General features: G+C 39.4%; 1 protein-coding gene across 14 annotated transcripts in view; it reads left to right on the top strand.

Moving 5' to 3' along the window:
* Nucleotides 1-12,464, top strand: part of Mast2 (microtubule associated serine/threonine kinase 2) — a 182,514-nt gene that overhangs the window by 158,882 nt on the left and 11,168 nt on the right. For 10 of the 14 annotated variants that reach the window (XM_020157647.2, XM_020157649.2, XM_020157648.2 and 7 more), the window contains 5 exons: nt 9,136-9,237; nt 10,366-10,401; nt 11,172-11,304; nt 12,064-12,125; nt 12,368-12,453. In XM_020157647.2, the coding sequence (XP_020013236.1) occupies nt 9,136-9,237; nt 10,366-10,401; nt 11,172-11,304; nt 12,064-12,125; nt 12,368-12,453 (419 nt within the window). The remainder of the gene's footprint in view (nt 1-9,135; nt 9,238-10,365; nt 10,402-11,171; nt 11,305-12,063; nt 12,126-12,367; nt 12,454-12,464) is intronic. The other 4 variants (XM_020157652.2, XM_074080251.1, XM_020157650.2 and 1 more) reach the window with 1 other exon arrangement.

Here is a 12,464-nt window from a genome sequence, read left to right as displayed (position 1 = left end):
TGTTCTCCAATTCCATCCATTTACCTGTGAATGATAACATTTCGTTTTTCTTCATGGCTGCATAAAATTCCATTGTATATAAATACCATATTTTCTTAATCCATTCATCAGTGGTGGAACATCTTGGCTGTTTCCATAACTTAGCTATTGTGAATAGTGCTGCAATAAACATGGGTGTGTAGGTGCCTCTGGAGTAACCTGTGTCATATTCTTTTGGTTATATCCCCAAGAGTGGTATTGCTGGATTATATGGTAGATCAATGTTTAGATTTTTAAGAAGCCTCCAAATTTTTTTCCACAGTGGTTATACTAGTTTACATTCCCACCAGCAGTGTAAGAGCGTTCATTTTTCCCCACATCCTCGCCAACACCTGTTGTTAGTGGTGTTGCTAATGATGGCTATTCTAACAGGGGTGAAGTAGAATCTTAGTGTGGTTTTAATTTGCATTTCCTTTATGGCTAGAGATGGTGAGCATTTTTTCATGTGTTTTTTGGCCATTTGAATTTCTTCTTTTGAGAAAGTTCTGTTTAGTTCACTTGCCCATTTCTTTATTGGTTCATTAATTTTGGGAGAATTTAGTTTTTTGAGTTACCTATATATTCTGGTTATCAGTCCTTTGTCTGATGTGTAGCTGGCAAATATTTTCTCCCACTCTGTGGGTGTTCTCTTCAGTTTAGAGACCATTTCTTTTGTTGAGCAGAAACTTTTTAGTTTTATGAAGTCCCATTTATCTATGCTGTCTCTTAGTTCTGTGCTGCTGGGGTTCCATTGAGAAAGTTCTTGCCTATACCTATTAATTCCAGAGTATTTCCTACTCTTTCCTGTACCATCTTTAGAGTTTGTGGTCTGATATTAAGATCCTGGATCCATTTAGAGTTAATCTTGGTATAGGGTGATATACATGGATCTCGTTTCAGTTTTTTGCAGAGTGCTAACCAGTTTTCCCAGCAGTTTTTGTTGAAGAGGCTGCTTTTTCTCCATCATATATTTTTAGCGCCTTTGTCAAAGACAAGTTGGTTATAGTTGTGTGGCTTCATATCTGGGTCCTCTATTCTGTTCCACTGGTCTTCATGTCAGTTTTTGTGCCAGTATCATGCTGTTTTTATTGTTATTGCTTTGTAATATAGTTTGAAGTCGGGTATCGTGATACCTCCAGCATTGTTCTTTTGACTGAGTATTGCCTTGGCTATTCGTGGCCTCTTGTGTTTCCATATCAATTTAATGGTAGATTTTTCAATCTCTTTTAATGAATGTCATTGGAATTTTGATGGGAATTGCATTAAACATATAGATTACTTCTGGGAGTATAGACATTTTTACTATGTTGATTCTACCAGTCCATGAGCATGGGAGATCTCTCCACTTTCTATAGTCTTCCTCAATCTCTTTCTTCAGAAGTTTATAGTTTTCCTTGTAGAGGTCCTTCACATCCTTTAAGTTTACACCTAGGTATTTGAGTTTTTTTGAGGCTATTGTAAATGGAATTGTTTTCATATTCTTTCTCAGTTTGTTCATTATTAGTGTATAGAAATGCTAATGATTTTTCTATGTTGATTTTATATCCTGCTACCTTGCTATAGCTATTGATGGTGTCTAGGAGCTTTTCAGTAGAGTTTTTTGGGTCTTTAAGGTATAGGATCATGTCGTCTGCAAATAGGGATATTTTGACAGTTTCTTTACCTACTTGTATTCCTTTTATGCCTTCTTGCTGCCTAATTGCTCTGGCTAGGAATTCCAGTACTATGTTGAATAGGAGTGGAGATAGTGGGCATCCTTGTCTAGTTCCTGATTTTAGAGGGAATGGTTTCAGTTTTTCTGTGTTAAGTATAATGCTGGCTGTAAGTTTGTCATATATAGCTTTTATAATGTTGAGGTACTTTCCTTCTATTCCTAGTTTTCTTAGAGCTTTTATCATGAAATGGTGTTGGATCTTATCAAAGGCTTTTTCTGCATCCTTTGAGATGATCAAGAGGTTTTTGTCTTTGCTTCTGTTAATGTTGTTTATTACGTTTATTGATTTTCGTATGTTGAACCACCTCTGCATTCCTGGGATGAAGCCTACTTGGTCATGGTGAATGATCTTTTTGATGTGTTGTTGAATTCGGTTTGCCATTATTTTATTGAGGATTTTTGCATCAATGTTCATTAAGGAGACTGGCCTATAGTTCTCCTTTTTGGAGGTGTCTTTGACTGGTTTTGGGATAAGTGTAATACTGGCTTCATAAAATGTATTAGGCAGTTTTCCTTCCCTTTGTATTTCATGGAACAGTTTAAGGAGGGTTGGTGTCAGTTCTTCTTTAAAGGTCTGATAGAATTCAGCAGAGAATCCATCAGGTCCTGGACTTTTCTTTTTGGGGAGACTCTTGATTGCTTCTTCAATTCCATTTTGTGTTATAGATCTATTCAGGTGATTAATATCCTCTTGGTTCAGTTTTGGATGATTATATGTATCTAGGAATCTGTCCATTTCTTTAAGATTTTCAAATTTATTTGAATTAGGTTCTCGAAGTAGTTTCTGAAGATTTCTTGGACTTCCATGGTGTTTGTTGTTATCTCCCCTTTTGCATTCCTGACTCTACTAATCTGGGTTTTTTCTCTTCTCATTTTAGTCAGGTTTGCCAGGGGTCTGTCGATCTTGTTTATTTTTTCAAAGAACCAACTTTTTGTTTCATTAATTCTTTGTATGGTTTTTTGGTTTCTATTTCATTGATTTCAGCTCTTATTTTTATTATTTCTCTCCTTCTATTTGTTTTGGGATTTGCTTATTCTTGTTTTTCTAGGAGTTTGAAATGTATCATTAGGTCATTGATTTGGGATCTTTCAGTCTTTTAATATATGCACTCGTGGCTATAAACTTTCCTCTCAGGACTGCCTTTGCTGTGTCCCATAGGTTCCGTTAGGTTGTGTTTTCATTTTCATTGACTCCCAGGAACTTTTTAATTTCCTCTTTTATTTCATTAATGACCCAGTGTTCATTAAGCATTCAGTTATTCAGTTTCCAGCTGTTTGCATGTTTTTTGTCTTTATTTTTGTTGTTGAGTTCTAGTTTTATTGCATTGTGATCAGATAGAATGCATGGTATAATTTCTATTTTCTTATATTTGCTGAGGCTTGCTTTGTGCCCTAGGATATGATCTATTTTGGAGAAGGTTCCGTGGGCTGCTGAGAAGAATGTATATTGTGTAGCAGTTTGATAAAATGTTCTGTAGACATCAAGTATGTCCATTTGATCTATTGTATATTTTAGATCTAGGATTTCTTTATTGATTTTTTGTTTGTATGACCTATCTATTGATGATAATGGGGTGTTAAAGTCTCCCACGACCACTGTGTTGGAGTTAACATATGCATATTAGGTTTATGATTGTTATTTCCTTTTTTCTATTTCCCCTTTTATTAGTATGGAATGTCCTTCTTTATCTCGTTTGATCAGTGTAGGTTTGAAGTCTACTTTGTCAGAGATAAGTATTGCTACTCCCTGTTTTCAGGGGCCATTGGCTTGGTAAATCTTCTTCCAGCCTTTCATCCTAAGCCTATGCTTATTTCTGTCAGTGAGATGGGTGTCCTGTAAGCAACAAATTGTTGGATCTTCCTTTTTAATCCAGTTCATCAAACGGTGCCTTTTGATGGGGGAATTAAGTCCATTAACTTTAAGTGTTAGTACTGATAGGTATGTGGTGATTCCTGTCATTTAGTTGTCTTAGTTGTTTGAAGGTTTGATTTTTTGTACCTAAGTTGAGGTTACTCTCTACTTTCTTGCTTTTTCTTTTCCTGTAGTTTGGTGCTGCCTGCCCTTTCATGGTTATGTTAGGTTTCACTTTGTGTGCAGACTCCCTTGAAGAATCTTTTGTAGTGGTGGCTTTGTGGTCACATATTGTTTTAGTTTCTGCTTATCATGGAAGACCTTTATTGCTCCATCTATTTTGAATGATAGTTTTGCTGGGTAGAGTATCCTTGGGTTGAAGTTATTTTCATTCAGTGCCCAGAAGACCTCACCCCAAGCTCTTCTTGCTTTTAATGTTTCTGTTGAGAAGTCTGCTGTAATTTTGATGGGTTTACCTTTGTATGTTATTTGTTTTTTCTCTCTTACAGCCTTCAATATTCTTTCTCGAGTTTCTGTACTTGTTCTTTTAATGATAATGTGCCGTGGGGTAGTTCTATTTTGGTCTGGTCTGTTTGGCGTTCTGGAGGCCTCTTGCATCTTTATGGGAATAGATTTCTCTAGATTTTATTTTGTTGAATATATTACGCATTCCCTTTGCTTGCATCTCTTCTCCTTCTTCAATGCCCATGATTCTTAGGCTTGGTATTTTGATGGAGTCAGTGAGTTCTTGCATTTTCTTTTCACAGGTCTTGAATTGTTTAACAAATAGTTCTTTGGTTTTTCCTTTAATTTACCATTTCATCTTCAAGTTCTGATATTCTGTCTTCTGTTTGTTCTATTCTGCTGGATTGGCCTTCCATTTTGTTTTGCAATTCTGTTTTATTCTTTTTTCTGAGGTTTTCCATATCCTGAGTTGCTTCCTCTTTAATTGTCTATTTTCGTCCTGAGTTCATTTATGTCTTTATTAATCGTGTTCTTTGTTTCACTTTTGTGTTTATACAGTGCTTCTATAGTTTCTTTTATTTCTTTTTGTGCTTTCTCAAATTCTCTATTTTTGTTGTCTTGGAATTTCTTGAGTGTCTCCTGTACATTTTGGTTGACCATATCCAGTATCAGCTCTGTAAAATTCTCATTGATTACCTGTAGTATTTCTTCTTTTAGGTTATTCTTGTGGGCTTCATTAGGTTTTTTGGCATAGTTTAATCTTCATTTTGTTGGAGTCTGGATCTGAGTATCTGTTTTCTTCATTTCCTTCTGTTCCTGTACTAATTTTTCGCTGTGGGGAAACTGGTTTCCCTGTTTTTTCTGTCTTCCCATCATTGCCCTTGGTATTGTTATTGTCCCTGTACTGTGTGCAGTTAAGTATTTTCTAGCTTGTAATAAATAATAACAGTGGTGATATTTAGAATGGAAGGGTGAGAGGAAAGGGAAAACAAAGAAGGTAAAGAAAAAGGGAAACACAAATAGACAAGTAAAAACAAAACAAAACAAACAAAAAGTTTCAAAGATATAAACAGGGAGAGATAGTGTACCAATCAACAGTAAGCTAAACAGACATTAGAGAGACAGAAAGAGGATTGAAAAGTAAATAAATAAATAAAATAAAATAAAAAAATCTCCAAGTTCAAATGCAATAACGTTTCATTTATGGTATTAGTCCCTTAGCCTCCAGTCCTGAAGATGTTGTCTCAGAAGTAGTTCTGTTGTGGTGTCATCAAAGGAGAAAAAAACCCAAAAAACAAAAAAACCAAAACACCACAAAGTGTCCCAAGTTCAAATGCAATACAGTTTCAGTAAGTTTTTCAGCATGCAGGTGTAGTTTGGTTGTTGTCTCATCAAAGGAAGAGAGAAAAAAAAAGAGTCTGCCTGCTGCCTGCTGTTGCTGGAGGCTTTATTTACGCAGATCTCAGGGATGAGCTTAACACTCACCTAGACTTGCAGGCTTTGTTTACTTAGAGTTCTCCTGGGCGCAACCGCCACTGTTACATGATTTCCCCTTTCCAAGCACACTGAAGGAGGTGACGCTATACCCGCTTTCTCAGGCCGGTGTGTTTATTTACAGTTCACGTGGGAAGTGGACCTTCCCCCCCTCCTGTGGAGTTTTCCTCCCACCGCCACTTTTACAAGCTTTCCTGCTCCTGGTTGCTGGGTGGGTGCTGCCTCTTCTGCCTTCTCCTGCCAGCTTGTTTATTTATAGTTCCGGGGGATTGCCTCTCCCCCACCCTTCAGTGCTCACGGAGCCCCGCCCTCTTTGCTACGTGTCTTTTTTGTTGTTATTGCTTATTATTCAGTTTTTTTTTTTTCTTTTTTCCCTGGGTGGGGGTCAGTCTGACCAGAGGGCTATGCTGATCTTGCCCAGGGTTGTCTGTGGGAGTACCATGTGCCACTTAGCTCACCTTGTGGTCTGCATCTTCTCCAGCGGTCTGGGAGCTGGCGTGTGGCTGCACGGGAGCCCTCCTGGTTTCTCCATTCAATGTGGAGTGGGAATGCAATGCGTGGGGTGAGGGTGTGGAAGAGTCAAAGTTTTGCCTCTTCTGTGTGGTTTTTCTTATAAGGTGTATCTCCAGCGTCTCTCCAAGATTTTACTTTAGGAGGCATGCTTTCTGCTTCCTCCCTCTAGTCGCCATCTTGGAATCCTCTCTACACAGTGTTTCATATGGATTATCCTGCTTCCATTTACTATGGTACAATGTGATTGATGAATACTAAATAGAGGTAAATTTTGAGCCTAAAAGAGGACTCTGCATGGAAAGTTCAGGGAAGGTTGAGTCTTGACAAGTATGTAATAAGTTCACTAAGTCTAAGAAACAGTGTAAATAACCTCTCAGAGATGTAAAGGAACTTGGTAATTTCCAGAAATTGCAGATAAAGTAGGTTAGCATGACTAGAGTTGAAGGATGCTTACAGGAAAAAGACAGCAAATTTGAAGAGTTAGACTGGGAGCCAAATGATGAACGACTTTACAAGGAGCTTAGATTTTCTCATGAAAGCAATGGAGTATCATTCTATGGTGTTAAATTGAAAAAAAATTACATGATCAGCTTTAAGTATGAAATAATAAAAACTGCCAAAATTTATGGCATATACTTATACTAGACACTGCATTATCTACTTATTTATTATTGGTGGTACTGAGGTTTGAACTTGGGGCCTTGTGTTTGCCAGGCATGCACTCTACCACTTGAAGACCAAGGTCTTTTTGGTTTAGTTTTTCTTTTTTCAGATAGAGTCTTGTGCTTTTGACTAAGCCAGCCTTAGACTGTGATCCCATCTCTTCTTACCAAGTAACTGGGATTTTAGGTATGAGCTACCATGCCAGACCATTATCTCATTTAATTTACTTAATTTAATTCTTATAACAATCCTGTAAAGAAGGCACTATTATTATTCCGTAAGTATAAATATGCAAAAACTGAAGGTTAAAAGGACTAAATTAACCCAAGGTAACTCATTTCTTAAATTGCAGGGCTAGAACCTAAACTTAGGTTTTTATTATTCCAGAGCCTAATATCATCTGGTTCAAACACATAGTCAGCAAACGTTCACTGACTTTACTTCTCCTTATATGAGAGGCACTATGCTAGGCTCAGCATGTGAAAGAAGAGGCCTACAGTTTACCTGTAAAGATAGGTCATTATAAAACAAGTGGATTGTCCATGTGCTGTGAGCAGACAGCTAGGAGAACAGAAAACTACTTGATTTTCTTGTGCAGGTGTGTGCGTTTGGGGCATGGATACTTAGATGAGACTTCACAGAGTTGATGTTTTGGCTAAGTCTTAAAAGAGTAAGCAGGATTTTACCAGCTGCCCAGCCTCTCTTCATTTCATAACCAAAACTGGAAATTGAAAAAGTCTTCATTTGCTGTCTTTTTTTTCTAGTGACGTATTCAATACTCAGTCTTCTGTCTTCTACTTTTCCTTAGATTCCAATAAAACTACTCTGGTCAAAGTCACCAAGGAACTAATTGACCAGTTGCCAAGTCTTGTGGCCTTTTTCAGTCCTCATCTCTCTTTGCTGCTCTACAGAATACAATGAGTACCTCTTTGTAAACTTTTATTCTTCTAGTTGTCAATTAACTGTTATCCTCAGTCTTGCTGCCTCTTCATAGGTTCCTTCTCTGCCCTCTCACGAATGCTGGCATTTCATAGAGTACTGTCAGAGTGTCCATTCTCCTTTTTTTCCTTTTCCACGTTTGTGCTGATGAGCCTCATCTGCTCGTAAGTCCTCAGTGTTCACCCATACAGTGAGACTCCCACATGTATCCTTTCTATTCTTCTCAACACAACAGTAACCCAACCACTTGCTCTACTCCTCAACTTTGACTTCCCCATGCTGGCTTATATTCTTTGGTTATAAGTAATAGAAATCTGACTCTGCCTAGTTTAGTAGTAAAGAGGAACTGAGGATGGAAAGGATGGGTCTTAGAAAATTGAAGATACAAATGCAGGAATCATTAAGAAACCAGAACTAGAAACCAGAAACTGGGAGGCTCATGAAGACTCAGTCTTTCTTTTTCTCTAGGGTAAATGTGGCCATCCTTTTTCACCCAAGTGTAGATTGTACAGTTGTTACACTGATAATGGTAGGTCTTTTTCTTCTTTTTTTTTTTCCTCTCCTTTTTTTAATTGTTAGGAAAGCAATCTACACCTGTGAGCTGTTGGAAGTGGGAGGAAAAGTGCAGCCACATAATATAATGTGGCTTTTAGAAGCAGATTTCAGGGGAGAAAGAGAAAGCCTTCTAGGCCTAGCAGTTACCAAGGGAGCATCTGTATAGGTTCCTCCAGCTGTCCAGGTCCCAAACTGAACTTGTCTTTTTCACCTCACTTCTATTTCTCTAAAACCAAATGTGACATGTTCTTTTCTTCCCTAAGCTGCTTATAGTTCCTGTTTTATTTGCAAGTTCAATAACATTTCTCTAAAAGTGAAGTTGCAGTTACCTTCTTTTCTTATTTCTGCCACCCACTCAAGTATACCTCAAAAATTCCCCCAAAGGGGTGCACTTGACTCCATTCTTTCCTTCATCTATGCCTTTTTTCATCTGAGTTGTTAAACTTTCTTATTTATGGGTTTTCCTGTTTTTAGGATTTCCCTCTTTAGTGCACCCTCTACACTGCAGCCAGAGTGATCTTTCTGAAATTCCTCTCTGGCCATATCACTCCTCAGCTTTGAGGTCTTTCTATTCTTTGCAGTCTGTCTGGGGTACAAAGTGAACATCAGTGAAGGCTTCATTGAGAGTAGACCCTTCAGCTGGGGTCTGGAGGGTAAGTGAAGCTTGTTGGATGGAGGAGTAGGTAAAGCTGTGTGCCTGTGTGACATTCCTTGGTGTCATGTAATATTCTAAAGTGCAATGGTTCCTGATGAGCAACGTGCTCTCTCTCAGCCAACTAGCCTTCTCTGAGTTCTTTGCTTTGCAGAGCTCTCTATATTACCAATTATTTCTCCCTGTAGTTAGCTGTTCGCAGTCCAGTCCTGCTTAGCCCAACCACATTGGGCCAGTAGATTGTTTAAGCATCCTTTGTCTTCTCTGTAGGCTCACGAACGTTCAGAGAGCTCAGAGGTGGCCTTTGTGATACAGCTGGTAAAAAAACTGATGATTATCATTGCCCGCCCTGCTCGTCTCCTAGAATGCCTGGTGAGTAGACTCTGGGAAGTAGGGTGGGGAGGTTGGGTATGGGGGCTGTAAAGGAAGTATCTTGCCAATAACAAAGCTGTCAGCACCACTGCCATTTCTGTTGCTGAGGTGTTTATTTAAATGAGTCGAAAGTACTTGGGAGAGACTAACTGGTTCCTAAGGATGGTGGCAGTGACAAATATTAGTCTGTCGCACCCCTGCACTGAGCTATCCCCAGATGAGTGGGGGGTGTTTGCAGCCAGGAGCATAGGCCAATTTAGTTAGTACAAGTGGGTCCTTCAGCTATGTTACTGAGTACCTACTTCATGTTAGACACTGAATATACCGGCATGTATAGAGCAAAGTCCCCGATCTCAAGATGCCTCTTACGGAGTTAGCAAGTATAAAACATATATGCATGTAAATGATAATTATAATATTATAAGAAGAGTCACAACCATAATCAGTACAAGGTGCATTGGGAATCTGGTGAAAGGAGTGTTTTGGTCCTCCTTGGAATGAAGATGCATTGAAAGCTCTGGGGACTAAGGTGGGAGGGGGAGAGGGATGATATTTATTCAGTGTCCTGGAGGATGAGTACAAGTTTCCAGGTAAGGGGCATGGACACTCAATGGAACATAGGGTGTATTTGAAGAAGTAGTGAGGGATGAAGCTGGAAGGTGTTGAGTTCTCATTTCAGGAGTTTTCATTATCCTTAAGGCCACTCAGAGCTACCAGAAAGTTTAAACTAGAATGTGATGTGGTCAGATGTACTTTTTTCTTAACATACTTTATTAAGGTATAATTGACATGCAATAAAATACATCCCTTTGAAGTAGTCATTGAGTTTTAACAAATATATGCCTGTATAATCACTGCCATAGTGGAAATAGAAAATGTTTCTGTCTCTTTAAAAGTTCCCTTGTGCCCCTTTGTGGTAAGTCCCTTCCCTCTCCTGCTCCCAGGTTCCACTTACCTGCTTTCTTTCACTATATTTACATTTGTGTTTGTAAGTTTTATGTACTAAAACCATATAGTATGTTCTAACTTTTTTCACTCAGTATGGTGTTTTTTTTGAGATTTATGCATATTACATGTATCAGTATGTGGTTCCTTTTTATTTCTCAGTAAATACTTCATCAAATTTAGTTTTTAGGAAAGATTACTTTGACCTCAAAATGGATGGTAAGTTGGAAGAGAGCCAAGGAGCAAAGGTACCTAAAGCAATTGTTATAAGATGGGGTGGCCAGAATTATGACAATGGAAGAAGTGGGTTAGAGAGGTATTTATGAGATAGACATTCTGATCAGATGTGGGCTGAAAAAGCATAAGAAGTTAAAAAGGATTTCTAATTCTGGTTCAGAATACATGTAGATACGTAATAATAGTTTTTCCAAAATAGAGACCAGAGGGAACAAAAAGCAGGTGTGAAGCAGAGGCTAGAGTTCTAGGTTGTCTCCATCAAGAGCATGAAGTCTGTAGCAAAGTAAGGGCTTGAAGCCAGTGGGATTTGCATGCTGATTTTTCCATTTCTTCTTATCTCTGTGATCATAAACAGATCAGTGAATTCCTTGTGAGCCTTGATTTCTTTACTGAAGTCAGAGTTGTTAGATGGGTGTAGGCTGGTGAAGTGAGACTCTCATTATTACATGCAGACAAGGACTGTGTTCTGTCAGCATTAGAACTCCAGGCCCATCTCAGTAAATATTTGAAGGTATGCACCACTAGGGCTGTGTGCCAAAGCTCTTGTGAACTGCAACTTAGTACATGGGGACTTCTCTAGACTGGGCACCTGAACACATCTAACAGTGCCATCTGTCTGAAGGAAGGCTTGAAACCAGACACAAAGACAATGTCTTTTTCATCTCTCTACAGCTATATGCTGTACAACCAAAGAGGCCAGCCAGCATTCACTTGTATCTCTCACCACTGATCACTTTTCTTCCCTGGTACAGGAGTTTGACCCTGAAGAGTTCTACCACCTGTTAGAAGCAGCTGAGGGCCATGCCAAAGAGGGACATGGAATTAAATGTGACATTCCCCGCTACATTGTTAGCCAACTGGGCCTCACAAGGGATCCCCTAGAAGGTGAGGATGCTGTCTGGCGACTGCAAAGAAGAGATTTAAGCCTGGACGTGGATGAGACTTGGCATCAGAAGCATCAGGAGTATAGGAGGCACCCTCTGATCTTTGTCATAAAATAGCCTTTCCTTTGGAATTATTGATGTCTTCTGTGTCCTAGCTTGGACGGCCTTAGACCCAGCTGGGTTCTATTTAAATCCTCAGATCAAATGAGGTCAACAGCAAAGGACCATAATCACATTTTTAAAAATGGTCACCTTCTCTGCACACTTGTCTCTCCTGCTGGTCACCTTACAAGTCTTCTTGTCTATAGGTGATCCAACTCAGGTCTTCAGAGGATATCTCCATTTTTCTGGGTTTTGTGGTGAGCAATGGGCTTCCATGTCCTAGTCTGTAGTTACCCTGCTCCTGTCTCTTTGCTTCCCCACCCCAGCTAGCAAAATTTGGGCATCAGGATGGGTACTGGTACCTACTTTAGGTCCTGTTGCCTAGAAAATATCTAAGTATGAGAGTAGTTAAACTGTGCCAATCCTTGTGAATGACACTGGACTTCTAGAAATAGTGGTATAATAGCATTTGACTTATTTTTTTATTCAAAATCTGTGACTACTCTGGGAATAGAACCACAAGATTAGATTTGCATCCCAGGCTGATACAAAGCATTAATGCCCACTCCACATGGACCAGTTGTGTGACCTGAGAGAACTGCTGAGGTACCTGACATTGCCACACATACTTTCTCTTGTGTCCTTGGTGTGTTTCTAGAAATGGCCCAGCTAAGCAGCTATGACAGTCCAGATACTCCGGAGACAGATGATTCAGTTGAGGTAAAGACCTGGAGCTCCTGCCCCAGAGGACTGTGAATTCACTTTAAAAGAATATCTGAAGGAGGGATGGGGGAGTTGGTGGCTGCAAACACTGAGAAGCTGTGTGGTTCATGGGTAAGAATGGGCAGGAGTTGCAGCAGGGCTGAGGAGCTGAATTGGTACATATACTTAGGCCACAATTTCCCTAAGCACATGGGCTCTGAGAAGCATGCCTGCCTCCTGCCTTTTCCCTTGTCTTACAGGGCCGTGGGGCATCTCTGCCATCTAAAAAGACCCCCTCTGAAGAGGACTTCGAAACCATTAAGCTTATCAGCAATGGCGCTTATGGGTAACAGCAGG

This window comes from Castor canadensis, chromosome 7 (genome assembly GCF_047511655.1).
Source record: "Castor canadensis chromosome 7, mCasCan1.hap1v2, whole genome shotgun sequence".
Lineage (NCBI taxonomy): Eukaryota > Metazoa > Chordata > Mammalia > Rodentia > Castoridae > Castor > Castor canadensis.
The sequence above is the reverse complement of the archived record's forward strand: the minus strand, read 5'-3'. Positions and strand labels throughout refer to the sequence as shown.